Source organism: Electrophorus electricus, chromosome 7, assembly GCF_041902795.1.
Source record: "Electrophorus electricus isolate QZ-2024a chromosome 7, ASM4190279v1, whole genome shotgun sequence".
NCBI classification, from domain to species: Eukaryota; Metazoa; Chordata; class Actinopteri; order Gymnotiformes; family Gymnotidae; genus Electrophorus; species Electrophorus electricus.
Genome location: NC_137503.1, coordinates 4,593,177 through 4,619,535, shown reverse-complemented (window position 1 = coordinate 4,619,535; position 26,359 = coordinate 4,593,177). Strand labels below are relative to the sequence as shown.

The 26,359-nt window shown below is 40.9% G+C and overlaps 1 protein-coding gene across 15 annotated transcripts in view; it reads left to right on the top strand.

Annotated features, from left to right (window-relative positions):
• The window catches only part of sgip1a (SH3GL interacting endocytic adaptor 1a), a 43,399-nt gene that overhangs the window by 8,845 nt on the left and 8,195 nt on the right, over positions 1-26,359 (top strand). For 6 of the 15 annotated variants that reach the window (XM_081718561.1, XM_081718550.1, XM_081718559.1 and 3 more), the window contains exons 3-16: positions 13,699-13,762; positions 14,534-14,558; positions 15,040-15,102; positions 15,364-15,419; positions 15,577-15,757; positions 20,244-20,255; positions 20,796-20,820; positions 20,937-21,036; positions 21,377-21,462; positions 22,128-22,214; positions 23,072-23,146; positions 23,400-24,110; positions 25,043-25,161; positions 25,519-25,672. In XM_081718561.1, coding sequence (XP_081574687.1) covers positions 13,699-13,762; positions 14,534-14,558; positions 15,040-15,102; positions 15,364-15,419; positions 15,577-15,757; positions 20,244-20,255; positions 20,796-20,820; positions 20,937-21,036; positions 21,377-21,462; positions 22,128-22,214; positions 23,072-23,146; positions 23,400-24,110; positions 25,043-25,161; positions 25,519-25,672 — 1,758 coding nt within the window. Of the gene's footprint in view, positions 1-13,698; positions 13,763-14,533; positions 14,559-15,039; positions 15,103-15,363; positions 15,529-15,576; positions 15,758-20,243; positions 20,256-20,795; positions 20,821-20,936; positions 21,037-21,376; positions 21,463-22,127; positions 22,215-23,071; positions 23,147-23,399; positions 24,111-25,042; positions 25,162-25,518; positions 25,673-26,359 lie in introns of those variants that run through there. The other 9 variants (XM_081718560.1, XM_081718557.1, XM_081718558.1 and 6 more) reach the window with 6 other exon arrangements.

Here is a 26,359-nt window from a genome sequence, read left to right as displayed (position 1 = left end):
TGGACAAAACAGAAATGAGGGTGCAGGTAAAACGCTGGATGTGTGTGGAGCCGTTTTAGGAACAGTGCTGTTCCGTGTTTCCACAGAGGCCATGCGCCTCATCCCAAGGATGACTCATCATGATTAGGTTTCACTGGGACATAATAGAATTCCCACATTGATTTTTAGAATCAGCAGAGACAAGAAAGTGAGAGAAAACGAGCAGCATTAGAATCAGCAAAATCTCAGTGCAGGCCAACGAAGCTGGTTGGAACACACTCAGTGCTCTCACAGGCTGTGTTAACGCCTTGCAGCTCTGGTGAGGTCATCACATGCTGCGTGATTGGGTGTAATTTTCACACAAGAGGAGAGTATGCCTTCTGTTCTAAAAGGTGAACATGGAATCGTATGGTTGGTGTATCAGCTCTCTGTGACCTGAGCGAGCGAAGCGGTTTGTTCAATGCTGTGAGTGGTCAGTGAAAACCATATTTTATTTATGTTGTAGTTGATGATTTTAAAAAATATATTATTTGATAGAATTATTTATTTTGTCTCTGTGGTTGTCTGCGGTAGAGAGGAAATTGACTTCAGTACCAGACCCAACCTCAGACATAATTCCGGAAGTTACTGTTACCACTTGATCCGTACGATGGTAACTGCCTCTGTTAGGGTCACATTAAAGGTGGGGTTAAACTAAAGAACCCACAGACATTCCTGGAGTTTCCCACTTCTAGCAAAAAGCATAAAATAAAGAGAGTGTGAGATGCATATATATATATATACGTAGTAACAGCAGCAGGAGCTAATTGACTGTGCGCACTGGACTCGGACTCTGTAATCATCTCTTCATGACTCACCCACTTTAAGGCCGTCCCATCACACATTTGTGTTCACACAGCCTTCTGTGTGGCATGTCATCTACTGTAGCTTGTCCTGCTGGCCATAGCGGTTTCCCAAAGAGATTCAGCCTTTCCACTGGGAGGGGCATGTGAGCTAGACCCCATTGAGCAGGTGACTAAACAATGGGGTTTGTTTTGTTTTTGCCTCTGAGTGAGACACTGCTGCTTTTAGCATTTGTGCACAGGTGATGATAGAGTCCCACTGAGGGGTTTTATATCTCACACGTTTATGGATTCTTAGCATTTCATTTAAGGATAAATAAGATGGATGAATGGAGATGTCTCTCATGCAGTGATTTGAACCTCTGTGGTCTCTTCGATTTTATAAATCCTCTTTGGCAAAAGTTATGCACACATTTTTACAAGTAAACGTGATTTAGTGTTAAAGATGCAAAATATACCCGTTTCTCTCCAATTTCTATAACATGCCTATTCATTTCTTTCCATTAAACCATGTTTTGTTTCTCTGTCATGGATGATCGTCAAATGGGTTAATTTTGCCTTGTTGTTTAACATAAATGAATATCAGTTAAATCAGTGATTTCAGGAAATTTGATCACAGAATAAAAATAGCATTTTTCTCAAATTCCAGGCACCATTTTATAAATGTTACCATATTACAGCATAATTCATGTTTCCAGACCCTCAGTAGCTCAGACAAATCCATTAGATTGATTGGTTGTTCTAGTGAAGGCCAGTCAAGGATTTTGGCCCAGTGGACTCATATTGGCGGGAGAACACTACTTCTCTTTTGGCCAGAGACACAAGGCCAAAACCCTTACCAGAAATCACTTTGTGCTGTGACTCAACAAATTGAATCCATAGGGTCCTGGGAATTGCAGCACTCTGTTAGGTGATATTATTATGCTGGCAGTTATAAATGAGACGGGGCAATACGGGAACATGACTATTTTGGTGAATATTGCAATACAATATGTCTTACAAAATTAAAACACCCTTTGGGGTTCTAAAGTTTGGTAGCCATCATTTTGACCAAAATTATAATTTTTATATTATTATTATTATTATTATTCTCATCAAAATGCTTATCTTGAATACCTGGCATTGGTTCTAAAGCATTCAGTGCACAATAAAATTAGCAGATGCATTGCAAAGGCTAATAGTGTGATAACGCAATATTAATTAATTACAGCTAAAAACACTCATAATGTTTCATATATATATATATATATATATATATATATATATATATATATATATATATATATATGAACTGGTTGTCACCCAAAATAAAGTCATGCAAAGCCAGTGGGTATGTGAGGACTGATTTTTTAAAGATACTATTTTTAGTTGTGAGGTTTTCCAAAAGTATTATTCCTAAAATGCAGTAAGTAATTGTATTCTCAATACTGCGTTAAAAATGTTTTGTGAACTACTTTTGTGGATAGTACATTTTATGTTCTGAAAACATATTGAGTTTTGTTAAATTCCACCTAACCCTGCTATTTATTAAAAGTAATATATTGTGCAGCTCTGAGACTCACCACTCAGTGTGTCAGTCAAAGAATGGATTGCCTGCCAGATTTTTTAGACAGGAAATAATCCAAATGAATTGGGTGTTATTTAAGGTGCCCCACCAACTTTTATTTTATTACAAAGCATTAGCCAAAACAAGAAAGGCTTTTATTTTTAATTTTAAGTGCAAGACTGTGTCATCTTTATTGCTCATTGGCTACAGTTAGAGAGAGAGAGAGAGAGAGAGAGAGAGAGAGAGAGAGAGCTGCATGTGAGCTAAAGGTATTTCATTATAAGACATATTTGTTCTTTACTGTACAGAGCATCATTGAGTGCTGTGCTGTAGAACAATAAATTGTTGTTGTTTCTGGTCCTGTGGCTTGTGGACCTCAGGTGAATGATAATGACAACAGTTCTTACATTGATTACTCAACCTTATTTATCTTACACATTAGCATTATACACTGCCTGGCCAAAAAAAAGTTCACCACCTGGAGTTAACTAAGCAAATAGGTAAGAGTCTGCCATTGGATAATTACTGCATGGGTGATTATGTTTCAGCTGGCAACAAGTTATTTAACTCTAACTGATGCAGTGAGTAGCTTCTCATTTGATAAATAACCATGTCGAAAGACACATCCTGTGGTCATGGAAAAGATCTTAATCTGTTTCAGAAGGGTCAAATTATTGGATCCAGCAGAGAAAACATCTAAGGAGATTGCTGAAACTATTACAATCGGGTTAAGAACTGTCCAACACATTATAAAAAGTGGAAGGACAGTGGGGAAGCGTTAACTTCGAGGAAGGAATGTAGTCGGAAAAAAGTTTTGAATGATCCTGAACGGTGATCACATAAATGTGTGGTGAAATCAAATTGTAGAAAAACAACAGTAGAACTTAGGGATATGTTTAATAGTGAAAGTAAGCATTTCCACACGCACAATGCAAAGGGAACTCAAGGGATTGGGACTAAACAGCTGTATAGCCTCAAGAAAACCACCTATCAGTGAGGCTAACCGGCAAAAAGGGCTTCAATTTTCTCGGGAGCATAAAGATTGGACTCTGGAGCAATGGAAGAAGGTCATGTGGTCTGATGTGTCCAGATTTACTCTGTTCCAGAGTGATGGGCACATCAGGGTAAGAAGAGAGGCGGCTGAAGTGATGCACCCATCATGCCTACTGCCTACCGTACAAGCCTGTGGGGGCAGAGCAATGTTATGTGCTCAAAGAATGAGGTCAGATGACTACCTGAATATACTGAATGACCAGGTTATACCATCAATGGATTTTTTCTTCCCTGATGGCAAAGGCATATTCCAAGATGACAATGCCAGGATTCATGAGGCTCAAATTGTGGAAGAGTGGTTTAGGGAGGATGAGAGATTATTTTCACACATGGATTGGCCACCACAGAGTCCAGACCTAAACCCCATTGAGAATCTTTGGAATGTGTTGGAGAAGACTTTGCGCAGTAGTCCAAATCTCCCATCATCAATACAAGATCTTGGGGAAAAATGAATGCAACTCTGGACAGAAATAAATGTTGTGACATTGCAGAAGCCGGTGGAAACAATGCCACAGCAGATGCATGCCATAATCAAAGCTAAAGGCGATCCAACAAAATATTAGAGTGTGTGACCTTTTTTTGGCCAGGCAGTGTATCTGACATGTCTCAGACTAGTGTACCACTTGTGATGACAGGGTGCAATGATCTTATTTTATGTCATTCAGTACTTTAATGTTCCTAGTGTGGGATATTCAAATTACTTGATTTATCTTGAATTGGTCTCTGATTTAAAAAACAACCAAAAAAACCAAACAGTACAAACAGAGAACATAAACTTTGGCATATTCATGTTTTTATGGTATTTATCTGAAGTAAAAAAAAATCTCCCTTCTCTTATCTGCCTGAACAGTCATTGCTAAAACTGAAGTTTGAAATCTGTGGTACATGGTTTTACATAGAGCATTGCAATCACCTACTGCATAATTCTTTGCAGCTAGTGTTGGGGGAGGGGAGAAACACTCGCTGACACCAGTAACCACACACGTACCTTGTTTTGATAGTGTGTTTGTATCACATGGGCGTTACTGCTACAAGCACTATTCTGAGTAGAAAATAGCAAAGGAATTGTGAGTTCATCTATTTGAAAAGGCATCTTCTTTGGGAAAGGCTTGGATCTTTAGACAGATAAGGAAATATGAATATCTGAACCTCATTTTAATGCAAACAATTAAAATAATCTTATCTAACAAGATTACTGACCTGTTCAATTGAAATAACTGCATATAGATGCATTTCATATAGATTTCATCCTTCTACACTGAAATTGTAATTGTGCTGATTTTGTTAAATAAGTAAATCAAATGTGTAAAATGTTAATATTATGTATGGTGTTTCATTACAACCCAGTGAAGTCATTGACACTAGACTCAGATATTAATATATTCAATATATTTAAAAATGATTAAAATGATGAAGAGGAAAACTATTAAAAATAGATTAACATTCTCATACCAATGTATTTCTACTTTAAGTAAGATACATAAGCAAGTGATAAACACTAAAACTAAAATTATTGGGTTTACTGTAATGTGGAGAAATTTCATTATTTATTGGTCTCTTTTTTATATTTTTGATAGATTTTAAGGCAGCACACAATGTACAGTACAAGTAAAACAATATACCACACATTCTGCTGAAATGAGGAGGCATTGAGGTTGTGGTTAACAACATCTTTAGAAGGATCATTAAAAGGATGCAGACATTTGGTGTTTTTCTAAAGAGCTGTCAAATATAGCTTCCCCCAGGTGTGGGTCCTTGAAAAAATTCTATTCATTCTAAATAAGAGGAAGGAAAAGTGCAGACATTTTTAACTGAGTTGGAGTTACCTTTAAAGCCAGGTAGAACTCGTAAGGTTCTTAATAGAACTTTATGAACTTTATGGTGCTTATATTCTAGACAACAACAGACTCTCAATGGATCTGCAAAGTGCATTTTCAAAATTGTATCTAGGATACTGTCACAGTGGCTCCAGAACAAGCATACTAGTCTTATTTAACATGCTCACTCACCCAGCCTTAGTGCTTTTACTTTAAAATGTACTTTGCTCATGTCCTATATGACACAACTTTTTTTTTTTTACTCTAATAGACACTGGGATCTAGATTTGGGTATTAAAAGACCCATTATTGCATCTCACTGCACTAGTGGATTAAAAAACAAAGTTGAAAGTAATAGGAGGTGAAGTGTGTGCAAGTGATAGTAAAGCTGTGTCAGAAAAAATATGAATCCATTAGTCAAAAGGTAAACAATAAAAAAACCTCCCATCCACCATGAGTCACTTCATTGTGATGTGACACACCAGCGGTTTGAATGGAATGGTTCCTCGAGTCACTTCGTTATGATGTAATGTACCAGAGGTTTGAATGGAACAGTGCCACACTGTAAAAAACACAGCAAGGCCTAAATGCGATTGCCCACAGTAAGGCACAGTAAGGCCAAACTACTAGAGAGCCAGCCTGTGGCTAATGGTGTCCCCCACTAAATCACTTCAGACCCTTTTTTTTTCATCTGCCCTCAGCTATTTGCTCAGTATCAGCCAAAAAGTCTGCTGACATGTCTGGTATCATGCCATATCTACAGTGCTGGTCTGGAGGCATGCAGACTGAGGCTGTTCTGAAACGTCGTTGCTGAAAGACCTTTTTCATTACAGGTCAACAGTTTGTTTAGACAGAGTGATGCAAAATCGATGGGCAAAGAACAAGAAGCCTTGATGTGGAGGAGAAGATATGTTTGGATACTCTGCAGTGAGAAGAGAATGTTAATGGATTTGTTTCTCTTTGCACTGATGCACTGAACAGAAGCAGCACTGCTGCATAGCAAAGAGTGCTTTCAATAGGCTGTTCCCAGCCTGTTCCATGAACATTCTCAGTCTGATGCATTTTACACTAAGTGATCAGTTTTTTAATGTAGTATAATATGGAACTGATGGGATTAGATGTGTTGGGATTTGTTGAGGATTAATAAAAGAATTCATGTATACAGCAGTGCCCATAATGCAGCCCAGGGAGGATCAGTATAAATGTTAATTTTGTGTATGTCATGAATGTTTTAAATAGCTCTGTTTAATTGATTAAATAAATTGGTCTGTGTGCATATGTATATGTTCATCTGTCAGCATGATCTTTCAATATCTGTGCAGCCAGGAAATCCAGACAATATACGCTCCACTTTTTGGAGTGGGTCATTACTGGGAGGTATTTGGGAGCTATTTCATCAGCTCTGGGAAGAGTGGTGGAGAGGGCGAGTAAGCAGAAGCCCCTGCTGCTGCCGGCATCCCCTGTCACAGCGTCGGCCGTCTCCAGCTGAACAGATCGTCAAGCGTTAATCCCTTCCTAAGCAAATCTGCCACACTAACTTCAGATGTGATACATTAGGCCAACCAGACTGCACCGTTTTTGCTCATTTTGAAATTTTATTTGCTTTGCCTCTTTGGCCTTTCAAGTAGAGATTAGATTTTGTTGATCCAAGCCATTTTTATGGGCAACAGATTGGCATAAATGTTAGTAACCATTTTGGTATATACTATTATACCATTATACCTCTCATACTATTAGATAATATGCTAGTGAGTCAGTGTGCTGCAGTTGCATGAGTGCTTAAAACACATCCCTCATCTGTTTTATTAGTGCTGATTACAATGCCAAAGTGTAATGCTGTCCTGTGACAGAACATGCAGTAATATTGAGTAATATTGGGGTGAAAATGTATGGTAGGCTAGCAATCCAACTCTGATTTGTTTAATTTTATACCTTTACTCCAATGTTAAATGTCCCCGTTAGTTTAACTGTGCCGAATGTTGACCAGAGCTTTTGATTGATGGACAGTATAAAGTCAGCAAAGCCATGAATCTTAAATCCTTGGGACATATACACATCCATCCTTCCCTGACAAACTAAAAGAGCATGAGAAAAGAAAGGAGAGAGAAAATAGAGTGAGCGATATGAGGAAAGATGGTGCAGATGAAGAGTAACAGATGGAGTGTTGGCATGGAGATTACTTTAAGGTTCTTGTGAATGAAACTTTGAGAAAATGGATCTTAGTGCTTATGGAAACAGATTTTGTACACATCTTTGATTCATGCTCTTAAAAGATTACTTAGACATGCACTAACTAGGCCTAGCTGTGGTGCGCTGGAAACGTTCGTCTTTCCAGTGCTGACTCGGTTGTCAGGAGCTCTTTTGTCCTGTAGTTCACCATGCTGCCATGATGATAAGCCACACCACTCTTCCTCTGACCCACTTTGCGCCGTATCTTGCTCATGAACCCACTTCGGGACGGTCCTGAGCAAAGTGTGCCCTTTTCAGGATGCCCCTTTCTCAAGTAGCCGCTGCTGTGGACATACTTGGAGCTCATTGGTCCAAGCTCAGTGGTTTGCCCAGAGCAGACAAAGAGAGCCAGCCACAGGATGGAAAGAGACCAGTGAGCATTTTATGAGAGCAGAACATTTGGAATTTTCATCTCTCGTCCACAGTTCTAGTGCGGATCACTCTTTGGCGGATGATGCAGGATAAGATGTAAAGAGTGGAGTTTGTATGTCAATTGCAAGGAAGGGCTGAAAGCATGTTAAAAACTGCAAAAAACAAAACTGAACCTTTGTTATAAAAACACTTTGTTATAAAACTGCTCCTACAAATAATAATGAACAGAATAATTATGATGGTTGTTTACTAAGATGCTCTTAGATATTTTGTGATGCTCCAAAATTAACCTATTTCATCAAAACAAAACTTTTCTGAAATATGAAAGCTGAACATTTTAATATTCCTATTTGCCAGTAAAAGCAAACTCCTCAAAGAGCAAGCAGTGGCACATATTCCGCTAAATCATGCAAGAGGCTGAGATCAACAGAGTCTCTGTAGGCCTAATGTAACATTTGAATATACTTGTATTGGAAAGTCTTCCAGCTCTAAGATTTCACTTGAAAGTTTATTGGAATTAGTGCAACCATAAGTGAAAGAGGTGAACGTGCTCAAGCAGTGGAAAAAAGCTGAGCACGCCCTTGAGACCAGGCGGCTGGATTTGGGTCTTAGTGGATGATTCTTATCTGTCTTCTACACGGGCTGCGTGAAAGATACCATCACTAAACAGAGCAATGAATAATGTGTTTCATAACAGTCGTGCTGTGCATGTGTGGGCACCGAAAGACTTTAGTAATAGAGGATTTTTAAAAAAAAAAAAATTAAAAAGAAAAGTTCTTTCAGTTTTCTCCTTGATGATATGAGTCCAGACTCTTTCCTAAGATCGCTATGTATTCAACTTCTGAAGGCTTCAGTCTCCGATCTAAACTGAACTTCCCTTCTCTCCTCCCATGTGCTGTTTTGCTATGACTCACTGGCAGCCTCTCTGACCTAGTCTGTGAGATGAGTCCTGCTAATACTACAGAGCACTGGAAGATAGTTCAGCCACAAGCCAGCATTCCACAGAATGTATGTGTTGCTTTTCTTCCTTATCAATTCCCTGCATCCAGGGAATCTTGTTGTTTCTGTGCTTCCCCTTGTGTTCTGTTTGGTGGGCAGGCATCCCTTGGCTGTTTTCGCTGTCAGCTCTTGTGGTTGTGGTTGTGGGATTAGGCCTGGTTAGCTGCTGCTAATCACGTTACCGATTCCGTCGCAGTGCATACATACAGAAGCCATTGTTGCCCTGCATCCATATTATTTTCATAACCTTTAGCTACACTAGTGCTGTGTTCAGACTTCTTCATTCTGCTCTGTTCAGACTTCTGGGCAACAAATATGAACAAATGAAAAATGACAATGTGTCTGCTCCTAATTACCTGTACATTTGCTCTGATTACAGAATATATGTTTCTATAGTCGTCATTATCATATATTTAAGTTTTTTTTCTCCTCTGGCTGTCTCCAGGACATCCAAGTGCTCCACACAAAATCACAAAGTGGCATCTCCACTGGCATGCTGACCTGGGTCCCAGCCCGTGGCTGTTTGTCTGGCCTCGGTGGGTCTGGGCATTGGGCATCAGGAGGGGTGGCTGTTTGATCATCCTGATTGGCTGTTTCTTTGAATCCTCTAGAATCTCTGGGAGACTCCCTTTCTCTTCTTTATGCTATAAACAAGTCCCTTTCTTCTATGTGATACACGAAGGATTAACATTGTTGGCAATGATTCAAAGTGAGACCGTTTGTGTGTGTGTGTGTGTGTGTGTGTGTGTGTGTGTGTGTGTATATGTGTGTGTGTGTAAACGCGTGGGTGTGGGTGTAGTGGGTGGAGGTCAGCCAAGCTGTGTGAGTTGGGTGTGGCTATGTGAGACACAGATCCATAGTGTCTCGTTTCCTTTCTTCTCTATCAACACAGTCCTGTATGCATTAGCTGTCCTCCCTTGTCTCCTGGACGGCCCTCTTTCACTCTCCCAAAGGCCTTATGGCAATAAATCATTCTAATTATTAGAGAGAGTGTGTTCAGTGGTACTGACCATCATTTCCTATATTGAATGACCTTTGCATTGCAATATTTCCAAGAAACTCCTGTGTACAGTTATTGTTTCCAACCTTGAGTTATCACAAGTGTCTGACCCTGTTTGATGTGCAGAGAGAAACTGAGAATGTGAGAGTGAGAAGGGGAAAGGGGATTAGCTTTACGCTGTGTGCCAGATGGGACTCTCCATGGCTGAGGAGTGGCGTGGGGAAATATTTAGTGAAGCTCAAAAAAGCCATCAGCCGTGCTTCCCGTGACTGCAGAGGTCTGGCTGGATCCACGCCCTCCGTCTCTAACCAGCATTTTCATAGATCTGTTCCTGGTTTTGCTGATCGCTTTCACTGAAAATAAAAACTTGCATTTTATGATGCTGAAAGAATAGTTGTGTTTGGTGATGCAGCCAGCTATTACTCAGACAAGGGGACTGTGTCTTTTGTACTATTGGTTTGAAAATTCGCCATGCTATATATACGATAAAAACAAAGCCACATAAATAGGCCACATAAGATATGCTTAGACAGTGTGGTTTATATTCATAACATCAAAACCTTTTTAAAAAGTCCTTCAAGCAAAAATCAGCTGACATTTTGTTTCCAGTTTGATTGATTAAGAACCAGATCTTTTTCTCATGTATTTGAGGTAAGCTGCAGTTTACGTACCCAAGTGAAGCTGCCAAAGAGAACTGGTTGGATAGTAAGATGCTGTCATGATGATGTAGGCTGAAAGCTGACTAACTCTCCCTTCCTGCTTCCTGGTTAGTTACTGAGCTGGTTTGGTATTGAGTCATGATACCTTTTAATACAAGTTACACTGAAAGTTGTGTCCCTAACCCAAGTTTTACATTTTTTAGTGTAACTCTTTTATGTCACCAAATAAATCATCCCACCATGTTTGATACAAATTGTAATCAAGGTTGAGAGGGTTTATTTTAAAAACTTACTCTGGTACAGATTTCTGGTTACCAATTATAAAATATATCTGTAACCTAATGCAAAGGGTTGCCATATTAAAATAATCTGAAAATAATAATGACTTTTGGGTCACATTTTAACCCATTAACTGTAAGGCATATGTAACCCTGGTCCCCTACAGTGCCAGGCCACCAACAGACTCCCACAAGTCCTTTATTTTCTCTGTGAAGGAACATGAACAACCCAGCAGATGTGTAAAAGTCCATATAAATAATGCATCCCTTCCCTGGCAGGAAAGCATCATTGAGAAGTCCCTTTGCTACAGAATGCCCAATTACTCCTATCTTGTCTGGCTCCACCAGTGTAAACATCTCAGATATGTATAGCATTTCTTGGCAAAGTTCTTCATATCGAACCTGTGGCACATTGTCGGAACGTAGACTTAGTGAATCAAAACACTGTTCCGCAACAGGAGATCATGGACTCTTCTATTATATATTTTGCTAAAATAGAACTCCCCTTAGAAATGATGTAGAACTTGGTTGAGAAGGAAGCGTATTGAAAAAGTGGGTTTTTTGCTCTCAGCGTATACATTCATCATATTTAGACTTTCAAATAATAGAAGGGGGGGGGTGTCATGAATACATGCCACTTTTAATAAATGTATTTATCAGGCTTACTTGTAGTACGGTGAACATAAATCCTCATTTTCCCAGACATGCCCTCTTTTGGGACCTAAAAAATGTATCCGGCCAAGATTTCTGGAATGCCTATTTTGGCGTTCATGTTGACATTTGCCTTCTACAGTCGCCATACTCTGTGAAGCTGTTTTTGCTTTGCTATGACCATTCTTTATAGGTCAACCTTACACACAGCCTACCCTACCTTACCTTACGACCTTACCCACACCCTACATTTACTCAGACTGCTTCTGTGTGTGTGTGTGTAGCTGCTTCACTAAAGCATATGAGCAGAGAGGACACATGAAATTTACTTTCTGTATGATCTCTTATATAGCACCTTAACAAGGCCTAAACATGTCCAAATACAGAGCTGACAGTGATTACCTAAAGGTTGGGTTTGTTTGTTTTTTTTGTTTTGTTTTTGTTTTTGTTTTGTTTTTTGCAATGTTTGCTCCGTGTACAGCATGTGATAAAATAATCTGACACAAATCAGTCTCCTTACACCCACACCCCACCACCACGCTGAGATTAAAAACAAATCTGACAAGTATAGATGTGAAGTGGTTGGAGTTTGTGTGGAAGTCTGTATTAAACTAGGTTCCCACACATTGGCTGCACATCAGCCTTGAAAAAACGGCATTTCTGCTTGATCTTCAAGAAAGTATACCTGGGTACATCAGAATTATTGATAGTATCTAGTGAGGGAGTGGATTTTTATGGCAATTGATTTTCATCTATTCTATGACCATGAAAAAATATATACGTGTGTATTACTTTACATTTTTTAATTGATTTAATTTGTAAGGAATAGCTGAATGGAGAGGAATAGAAATATCTGGCCATATAGGCTCTGAAGTTGTTATTGGTCCTGTAAGTTAGCATGGCAAGACATCAGGTTTTAGGCTGGACAGTCAGGTTTTCAGCTCTTTGTACTCTGTCCAGCAGAACACCTGGACGCACACCTATTTCTCATCCTTCCATTAGTAGCTGCTTTCGTTTATCTGTATTATTTTGTCGTGTCACTAGGCCACATGCATGTCAAATCAAATACATTTTATTTCATTTATTTAACAGATTGACATGTACCTCACCTACTGGCTAACTGCAGAACGTCTGTACACTAATTGTTAGTCACTTAGGATGTTAGGATGCAAAAGTGTCCATAAAGAAAAAGTTAATTCAGTTGAAAGAACTGGAAAGCTGAATTTCATGTCTTTTGATTAATTTAGATATATTTTATAGATTTCTAGATCAAATTGGCCAGCTCTGTTAGCTAGCTAGGTGGGTTGTGGTTTAGATTTTGTGTGTTGTAGTGCCATATCAATGTCCCCCTATGCCCTCCACATGAGGGTGTAGTCTCCTTTTAGGGGTTGTTAAAATGTTCCCCTTTTAAAGGAAACGTTCACTCTATTAGAACCATTAACAAAGAAAATACAAAGGAATAAGTGAACCTTATTAAGTTGTAATGTAATCCTACTAGTAATTGCCATATATTTTTCAAAAATGTGCCAGTAATCTAATTACTGTCCTTGTCTGTAACTATAATGGAATACAGTTACCCATTATGGGTCCTGATTACGTAGCACTGTTACATGTATTGCGTTCCAACCCAGCCCTGATATGGCGCGAGCAGAGAGAAGCTGCTGTAATCACGCTGATCCCACACATGCTGTCTCCCAGTGCAGCTCTCCAGGCTGACAGTTTTGTTGTTTGCAAGGACAAGATTGTTTTGCCATTTTTAAAAATTTACAATACTTGGGCACAGGTGGTGTTCAAACCTGACTCTAGTCAGCTAGTAGGTTATACCTCTGCTCTTTTACACGGTTTCTGATTACTCATATGCGTACAAATGAGAGTTGCTGCTATATTTAGACAGCCAGTCATTCCAAATGCAGTGTGATTGTGTAGAATTGTTCTAGGTTGATAATTGTTATAAAGGAACATCTATTATGTCGACAGTGCAGTACTTTTCACCACTCAGTAGCAGGAAACAAGACATCTGCGTAGTGTCATTTAATAATACATGAACACCTTTGGTGTGATCTTTGATGGCCTGGGTTTGTCTGTCCTAACCTTTCAAAGACGTGTCTCTCTTTTCAAAAGCTCTCAGGGTGCACTCAGTGGGCAGTGTCTGCTTGAAGCTCTCCGAGGCTTGCGTGGGGGTGTGTAGCATGCATGCGGATGCATGGGAGAGTATGAAGCTTTTGCCTGTTGGTTCCAGCCATACACTGAATGCCTCTCTCCTTTATTTGCAGGATTGAAAAAACGCACCCGGAAGGCCTTTGGGATCCGGAAGAAAGAGAAGGACGCCGACTCTGCGTCAGTATCACATGTTTCTGTTACCACTGTTCAACTCTCCAAGACGAAAACAAAGCTCAAAAGATTTAGTTTTAGCCCTGAGATCACAGTCCTGAGTTTCTGTGAGTTTCAGTGGGACAGCCAGTGCCGCATACCCATTCTACCTACCACTGTTCAGCTGGAGTCAGCGTCACTCAAAGGATATGAAAACACTGGCATAAACTAACATACTGCAGCTAAAGAATTGAATAGCCAAAGGTGGGCGCTAAATTTCTCCAGTGGCTCCTCTGGACCAGGAGTGCTGTTGTTATGGCCCTGCACCCACTTCTCCATGCCTGTGAGACAGCTTAGTCAGATCACTGATATTGTCCTGACTGTAAGCCACTATAAGTGAGCTATAAGTGTGAAATGAGGAGGGTGGATGGAGCTGTCAGGAGACTCTGATGAAAAAAGTTAAGCTTACTCAGTCTCCAGCCCCTGCTTTAGCATGCAGTGTCAATGAGTTGGATAAGTGAACAATGACTAGTTCCTATGTAGGCTGCATGCTTCTCCTTGGTATCCAAACAGGTGGTAGAGTGCAAATTGTCGTAGCTCTTGAACTTGGAGAAATAAAGGCTTAGGTGTTAAGTGGATGAAGATTCTCTCTCACACACTCTTTCTCTCTGTCTCTTTCTCATTCTGTAATAATGACTCTCTCTCTCTCTCTCTCTCTCTCTCTCTCTCTCTCTCTCTCTCTCTCTCTCTCTCTCATTTCTCTGTTTTGCTTTCATTCTCTCTTGCGCTTGTTCACAGGGGGTCACCAGACAGAGAGGCAGGGGTAAGTACTCCTTCTGCTCTTTCCAACTTTCATTTTAACATTGGAACTGATCGAGCCTTCTGTACAAAAGGTTTTTAAGCATTTATGCTTTAATGCTATTAACCTGTCAGATTTACTGTAAATGAAATCTGAGTTCATGTAAAGTATTCACTTGTGTAATAAATTATAAGGCTGACTAAGCTAAATAATCCGCATTATATATTCACTCTCTGTATCATTGACTACTACAATAGGAACAGTAAGAGACTGAGTTGGTACTGCATACAGAACAGATGTAGAGAATGAAGATAATGATGGAGTGATAAAGAGAACTTTTTTAGTTTTTAGTTTTAGTGTTCCTTCATGTCGCACAGCTACTTAGAACCTGTAGATTCTCCTGGGGTGTCTTTATGGTGGCTTAGCGCATCTAGTGTATGTAAAGTTCATTGGGGGAAGATAAGCTCATGCACCATAAGTAGTTTCTGTTCTGATTTACTTATAGCCTCAGAAGAAGTCCAATGGGGCTCCTAATGGATTCTACGGCGAGATTGACTGGGACCGTTATGTAAGTGCCTGGTTTTCATTGCATTAAAGGACGTGATTACAATGTGTCCAGTTATTTTGTGAATTGTAATCTGGTAGTGAATGTTTTGACTTTTCTACGTGTTCATTCTTTAACCATATAAATAAGAGATCAATAACGCTTTCATACCTGATTGGCACTTCAAAGTGAACAAGGCTAAGAAAAATTAATATTAATGTACGCTCTTGGGGTAATGATGCTGTCAAAAATAGAGGAGTTAACCTTGAGTGCTCTCTGTTCCAGAACACTCCTATGGTGGATGATGAAGGCTATAGCATAAGGCCAGATGAAGATGATGATATCCTGAAACTGCACCACACTGTCGATGAACTGTCAAAAGTGAACTGACAGATGTTAGATGTAGCCACCAAAATTAGCAGCTTCCAAGCGCCCGTTACAGCATCACAGGTGAAAAGCGCTGTTTTGTCCTTGTTTTTTCCTTAACAACTTCCCACAATCCCCTAAGGAAAAAGGCCGCTTCTTCTCCTCCAGTGAGTCGGAGGATGAGGAAGACCACCGCAAAAAGTTCAAGATCAAGATCAAACCACTGCCTGTGGACAGTTCTGAGTTTGTGGCTCCTTCTGTAGATGAATTAAAAGCCTCCATAGGCAACATAGCTCTGTCTCCCTCGCCTCTGGTGAGTCCTGCCTACGTTATGTTATTCTTTGTCTTTTTATAGCATTTACTCCTGACTCCGAGTCCGTTAATGAGTCCGTGATCATCCATGCCACATATCCTGTGTATATTTTCTGATGCGCTGACACCAGGCTCACATAAGCATGAGGTAATGTGTTTTTCAAGCCTGTTAGGGACCCAGGAGTAATGTGATAAGAAGAAAAAGCTCGCTGCACTGTTCCCGGCTTCCAAACTTTGTAGACACAGCTTTAAGGCTCATCACCTCCACACCACCTCAGCTAGAGAAGCACATGTTGATAGAAAACAGGCCAGTGTTTGCCTGTTGTTGTCATATGTCTTGAGCATGTGTCATGCGTGCTCTGCTTCTGGTGCAGGTCACCTATGGACTGTGCAAAGAGCTGCTTTTGCAACTTGTTAACTAATTAACCTGTGCTCATTAGATACCTGTGCTCATTCACTCCTATGGCACACAAGGAGTAAACTGGGTTTATGAACTGGTTTTGACCACTTAACCGATATTGCTAATAGGCTCCACTTGCTTTGTATTTCAAAGCAGTGCTCGTGGTTGTTTTAACGGTCCACAATGATGTTTTGTCGACTGTAGCATTCTTTCATTTAAAAAGTCTGAGAAAGTTCCTATGTGTCTGTATTAGAGAAAGAAAGAAAAAAAAACATTTATATGAACTCATGCATAGCTATCTAAAATTCAATATGTGCATTTGTCTACAATCTAGATACCTCACAGTCTTTTACATCACATAATTAAGGTACAGGTATCCAGCTATACTGAGAACATTGCTGATGTAGCCTTCCTATTTTAAACCACTAAGAGCAGGTTGAAGGTTTGCTTGTAATACACCAGGGAAAGAAGCTCTCATTAGGCAACAGATTATTAAATTGTCTAAAAAACCTCAGAAGGTCCCTGACAGTCTTTCCACAGTCGGAGCGATTCGAGTGAGGCGAACTTTAGGTGGGCAGTGTGTCCTCTGTCCTCTAGCGAGCCTGTTCCAGTATGCAGGCACTGGGGAAAAGGCTCGGGTGTGCTGGCTGACTGCAGTGTCAGTGTGGTCACCCTCAATAATTCAGCCTGGAAAATGGGACCTCTAATGCCACACGACACAACTAGGCAAGAAGCACACGGGCCAGCGTCTGAAGGGTGCATGTCTGGACAATGAATTATTAACACACACCATGCATTTACTAAAGTTCTTGATTAACAATAATGGCAAATGGCAGGCTGGTAGGCTGATTCACAAAAACAATGACCTATATACCTTAAGCTAAAGTCTATGTTTATCAATAAACTAGCCCTTAGCTCTTCTATAGGACAGTCTTCCCTTTTTGATTAGGGAATCTCGACAAAGCTTCTTTGATTTCTGCTATAACAGTGAAAGCATTGTAGCCCTACAAACCTGCTCCTGCTACAGTAATTTGCACATATAATTTATAAATGTATGTACTATTCCTCTGTCAGTAGACCAGGAATAGCCATTCTGTTTTTGCTTTTAATCACATAAAGATGTCAACATTTGCACTAAACAGTGTTCTTAAAATACAAGCATTTTGGCATATTTTGGTGTATTTGAATAAATCCAAACAAACAAGCCCAAAAAAATGTTTAATAAATAAATAAATAAATAGAAAAATTACCCCAGGGCTTCCAATGAGGTTTAGGCGTACCCCAAAACTACCTATCATCTGTGTTAATCTGTTTTTAGATCTTAATTAACTTGTATCACAGTTATCCCACTGCCTACCGAACCACACAGTGGCATTTAGTGCACGTAAGGGCAGAAACGCTCTGCCCTTACATTGAAATTAAAATCTTCCACTCTGAGCCATAAAATTCCGCATTCTGAGCTTCACTCCACTGAAAGGCTCTGGAACTCTTGCCATTCCTCATACTCCCTGAATGAAACACGAATCACATGCTCGTGTGTACCATGGCAACCAACACTTACACTTGTAACCATGGTGATGGATTGAGCATAAAATTTGTTAAGAAGAATGTAAAAGAGACCAAAGGTTAACAGGCCTGATGAACTAAGCAATGAATACTGAGCTCCCTCCCCCCCTGTTTAATGTCTACGTCCTGGTTGGGCACACATTGATCATTTGTGTGGGTTGCTGTATACTCTCAAGCACACCACAACCACAGTCAGCTGAGACATGCCGTTCTCCCTTCATGCTGAGCCAGAGAACAGTGGGATTGGTAGCCTTTCTCTTCAGCTGAAACATTACACGATGGCCCAGGCGTTCCCATTATAGCACTTGACAAAACCAAGTGCCGGGTTGCAGCTGGCATTTGTGTTTTATTGATTAGGCCACATTCTTCTTTTGGGGCTTTTATATATGGTGAGTCACCCATGCAGTCTTCCCATTTTGTAGTCCCATCCATTTTGTAACGTTGGGGTCGGTGGGCACTAATGCTGTTTGTCATTTATCCATACATATAAGTGCAAACAAGACAGGCAGTGAGATTGTGCTTAGGTCAGCACATCAGGACACTCACATGTTGACCATTGCCCAGTTTTTCCTGGTGAAAAGCAAATATCCGAGTAAGTGGTAAAACACAGAATTGCATACAGAGGCTTTGAGATGAACCAAACCATCTCATCTCATCCTCAGTTCACTACCATCACGCACATGACAATATTGATCACGCCTGTAGTACAAATGCGTCTTTTTCTGCCTCTCCTCTCTCCCTAACGCTGGCCTCCACAGAAGAGTCTGGTAAGCGCTTTACCTTCTCCCTGCCTTGGAATGGTGTGTGCTCCGCTTCCTACGCTGGCAGGGCGGAGGGCTCGTGGTTGATGTGCCCCTGTGCCCCTGGCTGTGGGTCTTTTGGTGCTTTGTCTTGACACTGAAATTACTGTAACTGAACATTTTGCATGCACCTCTGGTAAATGATCTTTTTTGTAGATTAAACGGAATCTTTGTCACTGCTGTTGCAATATTTTAACTCTAGCACAAGTATACCTGTAGTATAAGTGAGTCACTGCAAATTTGGATAATCACTATAAAAAGTTCTTCACTCTCTGTTATTGGTCATTTTTCTGTCATAGGAAATTTCATGGAACTTCTGTAGTTGGCAGTCTCTATATGTGAATGGGTGTGTTTCAAGACCATTCTGCTGTTGTTGAACAGAGCATTTGACATGTTGTTTCAGATGGAGCAGCTATGTAACACTATTGTAGTCAAAATGTCAGGCTTCAAAATTTCACTGTCTATAGTTGGATAGTACATCTCCATGAATTAATCATGTGACCAACAATCTAGCAAGTGTCCGTATGTGTAATCTGCAAATTCAGTTTCTAAATCCAAACCTATGGACTCATTCCACATCTACAACATTCTATTCCTGAATGTACTGAGTGGGCAGCCTGAAACCTAGCTTAGCTTGTTAAAGCTTTAAATTGCAGACCTTTCTTCCTGCTCAGCGGCTGCTGAGCTGAGATTGGCTGACACACACAGTGGTCACACCCTCTAGCCAATAGGATTGCCTCTGGTACATTGCTGCAAACAGTTGCATTTCATTGGTCCTAGAATTCTCCTCAGGCTGGACATTGAGATCCTAGCATTGCTGTGTGCACAGACATGGGGATGTGGGTAAAAGATGCTCTTGTCTAGGTTCTAATGTTCTTGTCTTAGCAGTGTATATGAGTGTCATGTGAAATCAGGAACCAGTTCAGGCCTTATCCTCCAAACATTCAAAATGAATTGACACAGAAAAGTGGTGTGGGTCTTTTTTTATTAAGCCACAATTACCAGTGGTTTGCACTAATGGCCTGGTGCATGTGGGCTGGGTGGATCATCCTGTGGTTTTTGGAGTATTGCTTATACTTAATATAAACTCCTCTCACCTCTCACCTATCCTTCCTCTATCAACTCCATCTGATACACCTGACTGGGAATAGTTCATATAAGATGCTTTTTTTAAAGGCCTTCCATAGTTCACGGTGGAAAAGAGTAATTCTAAAATGTTCTAGTTACATTATAAAGGCAGTATTACATATCACTAACAGTGCACAGAAGTAGTTTATGGAGCCCAGCAGTTAGATAGGTGAGGAACACCCAGTCATGATGAGTGAGCTACAGGGGAAACTCCAAAATCTTCAGTCAACAGATTATTTTTGTTTATTTAATTATTTGAGTAATATATGTGTTTAATTATTTGAATAATATATTTCATTAATTAATTTAGTTCTTGTATTCTACAGGTAGGGCTCACCTCTTTTGAGTGTGCCATTTGGGGTCTAAATACACAAATTATTTCTGAATATAACAGAAATGTGTCCGATATATAATTAAGACATGCCGTTTCTTTCAAGCGGTCGGGGGAATTATAGTACACTGATGTTATATGGGAGTGAATGCTACACTGTCTGTGCTTTAAGAATAGAGGCTCATGTTGATGAAAGTCCATATTACTGATTTGTCACTCTCTGACCAGGTGTTTCTTCTCTCTTCCTTTTTGCTGGTCACAGAGACGTAGCCCGGTAAGTGCCGTGCGGAATGTAATAGCTTCTTTCTTCTCTTGTGCTCTCTGTAGTCTCAGAATAACTGGAACACGTCATGACCAAGTCTTGATGCAAAGGTTGTGTGAGGACTTTGCAGGTTTTCTTTTCCTGTTAATGATTGAATACCATGTTGCAAGTGCAGCGGCCACTGCTGAAGTTTTGACTGTTGCTGTCATCATTAAGCATTTTCCCACACATGTGCAACAGCAGAGCTATACTTCAAGGTTAATGCACTGGTGTGCTGTAACCTCGGCTGCTGTGCAGAGCACTCCAGCTGCACGATAATGACTAAGGCACCCCTGTGAGCGCAAAACTGCTTACATCTGCTATATGGCAGATAGCCTTTTCACTGTCTGAAGTAGGACCTGCTGAGGCAAAAGTGTAAGAAAGAGGACTCTGTTTGTATAATCAAGCATTTCATAGTCTGGGCAACTGTTGCAAAGAGACACTAATAGTAATAGTAATAATGAAAATTACTTTTTGAAGAATTTAATATTTGGATTTCTGTTTTTATTTCAGGGCCTGGCAAAAAGAAATAATCCTGGTGAGTACAAATTATATATAATAAATTATATGTTTGCGCATATGTGAGATACAGTGTGGATGTTTTGCTTGTACTAAATGTACTCGTGTATTCACGTGTCATTTTATTGTTCTTAGGTGATGAAATTCCAAGACCAAGACGTTCTATTCCAACAGCTGCTCAAGCACCTGTGGCCTCACACACACCTGCAGCTGAACCTGTAGCTGAACCACCCAGGTGGTACACTCACACACACACACACACACACACACACACACACACACACACACACACACACACACACAAAATGTATCGATGTAGATTATGCATTGTTCACGTCTTAGATGCAAAGCACCTCATGGACCTATCTTGTAAGTTCCTCACACTCTCACTCATTCACTTTCAGTCAGTCAGTCACTCACTCACTCACTCACGATTATAGTAAAAATAATATTCTCCACAAGGGGGTGCTATGGGGAGCCTGCCATACAAAGGAGAAAGGCAGAAGGATAGAAGGAGCTCATGCATGGAGAAGATGCATGCGTATGACATACATATCTGCTCCCTCTCGTTTCAGCACTAATAAATCTCCAGTGGTGGAGGACGCAACAGCCTTATTCGGCCCTCCATTGGAGACTACATTCGATGAGCACAAGACAGAAGGTACAAAGTTCTGTCTCTCGCTTTTGTGCATGCAACAGTGTCTCTGAATGACATTCTGTTAGGATGAGGTTTAGGTAGAACAGGCTCGTGTAGGTTGCGGGTGGCTGGTCCGGCCAGCGAGTGGACCAGCATATTTCATCTTGATGCTGTCCCATCAAAGCTCCTCTACTATAATCTTCTTCTCCACCTCCCTCCATTCACTAGTATTGGTATTCATGTATGAATGTGATATGTGATTTACAGGGTATGAAGATATAAAGTGAGTTTTTACTGAGGTAATTGTAGCTCATTAAAGTATTTTCATGGCAGTCTTATCTAGTCTGATATTCTTTTGTTGCTTTGATTCCTGTTCCTGTGCTTGCAACATCCAACACCTCAGTTCATTTAGTACAGAATCCCTAAAAATGTATGTTGTCAATAGATACAGGTACAGATTGTGCGATTTTTGCCATGGGTAAGTTTTTAATTCCACCCGCTCAAATGTGTTTGACATGAGACATACTCCATTCCACTTGCAGAAAAGATAAGAAAAGGTACATATGAGTGATTCAGGATAGACTGGGAGTAGTATCGAATTGTGAAGGGCAACTTCAACATCGCTGAGCTATTTGGTAGCTAATGTTGGTCTCCATTGGCTGTGTGTTGTGCCATCTTCCAAACACTAGTGCCGATAGAGGAACCTGAGGTTTGGGGTGCTCCCTTGCGTGAGCCAAACCCAGACTCTTCCCTGGGAAGACCTTTCCCTTCAGGAAGTAAGTCTCTGATTGTGGTACCAAATACCTTCCATCCAGGATCATGAACTCTCCTCAGTACACCCATACTCTCCAAATGGTCGTTTGTGCGAAAAAAGTCATCCGGGAATGTGTTTCTCATTAAGTTTCCTCTTTCCCCAGATTCCATTAACCCACTAATTTCACAAATCATTAGCCAGGAAAACCAATCCAACTCCCATCCCTGAAGTCATCCAGTTGAGCCTGTGGCTCCTCTGATGACAGTTTACTTGATGTGGCCTCTTTTATAGTCTACAAAAATTCATCATAATTTCTTTACACCTTTGTTAAATTAGTCATTATTATGACTATGTCTGGTCAGTCCTATACAGGGAAAATACAGACATTTTGTACTATAGAAATTTGAACAATTTAACCTTTGGATAGTCATAGCTTATGGACCCATTTCATGAATGTGTAAGTGTGAGCATAGCTTTGTCTGCTTGTGAAATTGGCAATGAGGAGTTGAAATAGAAAAAAAAAAACTTTGAAGACTATTCAGATTAAGTTGTTTTCAAGAGGAGTTGTGATGGAAGCAAATTAAGATTCACCATATTTCTCGTAATGTTGGTCATATGAAATGGGTACAGCCAAAGTATACAAATGGAAATTGGTGGGCCACAGAATGTGAAGTGTTGTCATCCTCTTTGAATGAGTCATCTCATGCCCGGCCCTTCCAGCTTGTTTTCACATCTAAAACGTGTAAGACCTTGCCTATGCATGGTGCTTGGGGCATGGAAACAGTCCTGTTTTTCTGAGTTAGCACAGTGCAGGCATAGTGTGCAACCACTAGGGGGCGATTGCAAATGCTTGCTTCAGCTGCCCTGATGTCATTACAGCGCTACCTCCACTTCCACCCAAGAATGTGCCGACTTCCCCCGCTCCAAGCAATTCTCCAACTGCAGATGCAGCTGGTAAGACCCTCCATCCAGTGCTTCCTCAAACTGTATGTGGTCCCCTTCCATCTCTGTCTTGTGCATTGGAATGAGGTCATGAGCATATAATTCTCTCATATTTTTGTTTCTCTGTTCTATTTATGACTGTCTTTGTTTTCTGATCTTTTGTCTGCTTGTCTCTTTGTCTCCTTCGTATGTCCTGCTCTCTTGAAACGTGTGGCCTCTAAAAAGTCTCTGCTTTTATGTATTTCCTATGTAATGGTTAATGCAGATGGGAAAGTAGAGGACGATTCAGCGCACACCCCAAACAGACCCTCCATAGTGGATCTGGACAACATCTTTGGCCCAGGGGACTCACTGAAACATGATGACATTACTGCTGATCGATGGGTGTGCTTCGGCGACGAGACGCCTGAAAGACCGCCCCCTCCAGCTGAGCCCGTCCCACTACCGATCACAGCTGCTCCTCCTCCAGCAGAGCCAGCACCACCTTTACCAATGTCACCACCTCCCCCTGAAGATCCTGCCCCCCCTCTCCCAAAAACAGAACCACCAAAAGGAACCGTGCACTCTCCAACAATTTCTGTACCATCCAAAGAAACCACTCCTTTTCCCCCAACAGTCCCGCCTCCTCCAGATGAAGAGGCCCCACCTCCGCCCGACGAGTCCGTTATGTCCAGCACTGAATCAGCAACACCTGTCTCTGCTGGAGAGGCAGCGTCTGGTTCAGTCACTACTCCACCTGGTGCTGTGGAGACAAATGCATGTACAATCCCCCCACCTCTGGTCCTTGATCAGGAAGACAAGAAGACCCCTGAAGAGGACAATCCAAAAGAAGACCCAGCTGAATGCATTGCTTCGCCCAAAGAAATTGGTCAAGGCTCACGATCAACGCCCCCACCTCCTCCACCCCCTACATACAGGGCAGTGGTGTCATCCCCAGGGCCTATCCCTGGAGTAGCCAGCGGAGACAGTGGCAGTGGTGAGTCCAAACTATTCAGCTTTGCAGCCTGGGTACCAACAGCATCCTTTAATCATCACCTTAACAAGAGGTATATTACAGATAAGGCTCATATATGCCTATTGGCTTTTTATTGTTTTAAAGGCACAGAGAAAATTATGAATTTCACTGACAACATAATGAAATGCTAGAAAAAGAGATATGAGTTAGGGATTATTTTCCACATATTTACTTATTTGAAATATTTTACCCAAGTAGGTATTCTTATTTGAATTATGGGCTTGCTTTTGAGGAATAAGACTATTTCTGAATTATAATGGTCAAATAAATTAACAATTTGTAATTTTCACCCCATTAGAGCATTATATATATTAGAAATGTATTAGAATAAATCTTTGCACAGATGACACATTGTAACCTAGTTGTAACAACATTGCAACTTCATTATCCAATAATCCAGTAGGACTTTTGTTTTGTGTATCTTCAATGCAAATTATTTGAAACTTGTAATGGAACAGTGCCAGCATGAGAAAAGGTACAGTGAGCATAAAAAAACGCACTAGGTTTTTAACCTGACATAGCCCCACCCCTTTCAACCACTACACCTCCCTGTTACATTCCCAGTTAGTTCTAACTTACACTAAGCAGGGGTAAATGACATTGGGGGAAACACATGGGTGGAAAATAAATAAAACAAACATGTTTGCTACTTCCCCATTATATGAGCTGTTGATCTGCGATCTGTTGCGTAATGGAAGATTAAATGTGTGTGCCAAACATGTCGAGCCTGTTTCTCAGCTGATAGAAATATGGGGTCATTAGAGGTCGTCAGTCCATAGTGTATGTGTTTTGCCAAGTTTGTTTAAGCTCTAATGGCTCACAAATGGCTTCGATGCATGACGTACGTCCTCCCCCACGCAACGTTGTTTTTATGAAATTCCTTTGATCCGCAGGCTCCTTCTCCCCTGCACGCCCTGCAACACCATTGGCCTCTAGCAGTCCTCCCCCTCCCCCTCCACGGCCATCCTCTCGTCCCAAAATGGCTGCTGGGAAAGCAAGCGTAGGGGACGTGGTAGGTGGCAACTCTCAAATTCTGCACACAGAAACCTAACCACGGCTGCTCAGTTCATCGTCAGGTCACCGAGCTCTCCAGCAGCTTATGTTTTACAAATGAAATACAAGAAGACTTTTAGCGTTCCGGATTTTCTGTCATCGCTACAGTCCGGAAGAACTGCCAAGATCGAATCTGATGTTCTTTACACATGCACGGAAAAAAAGCTGCAGGTTACTCCAGTCGCTATCAAAAGACGGCAGCTGATTAAAGGAACCGCTGTTGAAAGCACCAGCTCCAAACCCTTGATCGAGCCCTTTGCTCTCCTTGGTCTGATTTACCTTAACCTACGTCCCTCTCCTGGTTCTTTGCCCCCAGAATCGGCCTTTCAGCCCCCCGGTCCACTCGTCCAGCCCTCCACCTATGGCCCCTCTGGCACGGGCGGAGAGCACCTCCTCCATCTCTTCTACCAACTCCCTCAGCACTGCCACCACACCCACCGTCGGTAAAGAGCTGTCCGTGTCTGTGTCAGGTGTGCCTCCATTCCTTCTCTGCTGTGCTGCTCTGTGCATAAGTGTTTGCAACAACCAAAAAAAAAACACCTGTTTGGATTCCGCAGTAGTGTCTTATCCTGCTTCGGTGTTGCAAAGAACCCTTTCGGTGATCAGACCACGTTTTTGACTGTGCCGGATGTAGGGACCATATTATGACCTCTGTAGCTAACGGTTTTGTCTAAATATGTAGTCTTAATAAATAAACATGGACTAAACTGCATAACATTTCTACTACCATGACTTTAAAGAACTTTAGAGAAGATTGAGTGAGGTTTGCTTTTTGTCACTTGTGGGATGATGGTTGGACTGAAATTGCAGAGGAGTCAAATAAAGCTATTGACTGGACTTGATGTGATCAGGCTCAATGTTCAGACACATGTAAAGACATATCAAGTTGTTCTGTGCATTAAAGAGCTCAATATGGATTTGCAGAATCTTTACTGAAGTTTCTTAGATGTAGACTCATGCAGTTTCAAAATAATATTACAGTATTTCAGTGCATGTCTGCAAAACTGATGTCTTGAAGAGCTTGCCAGCTTTGTGTGCATTTGTTGTATTATAAAAATGAAATACACACGATTCCTTCATCTGGCATTGTAGATTGCACTTGAGGTTTGCGGATTTTAACATAATGCCTTAGACCGGTGTAATTTATGTCGGCGTCC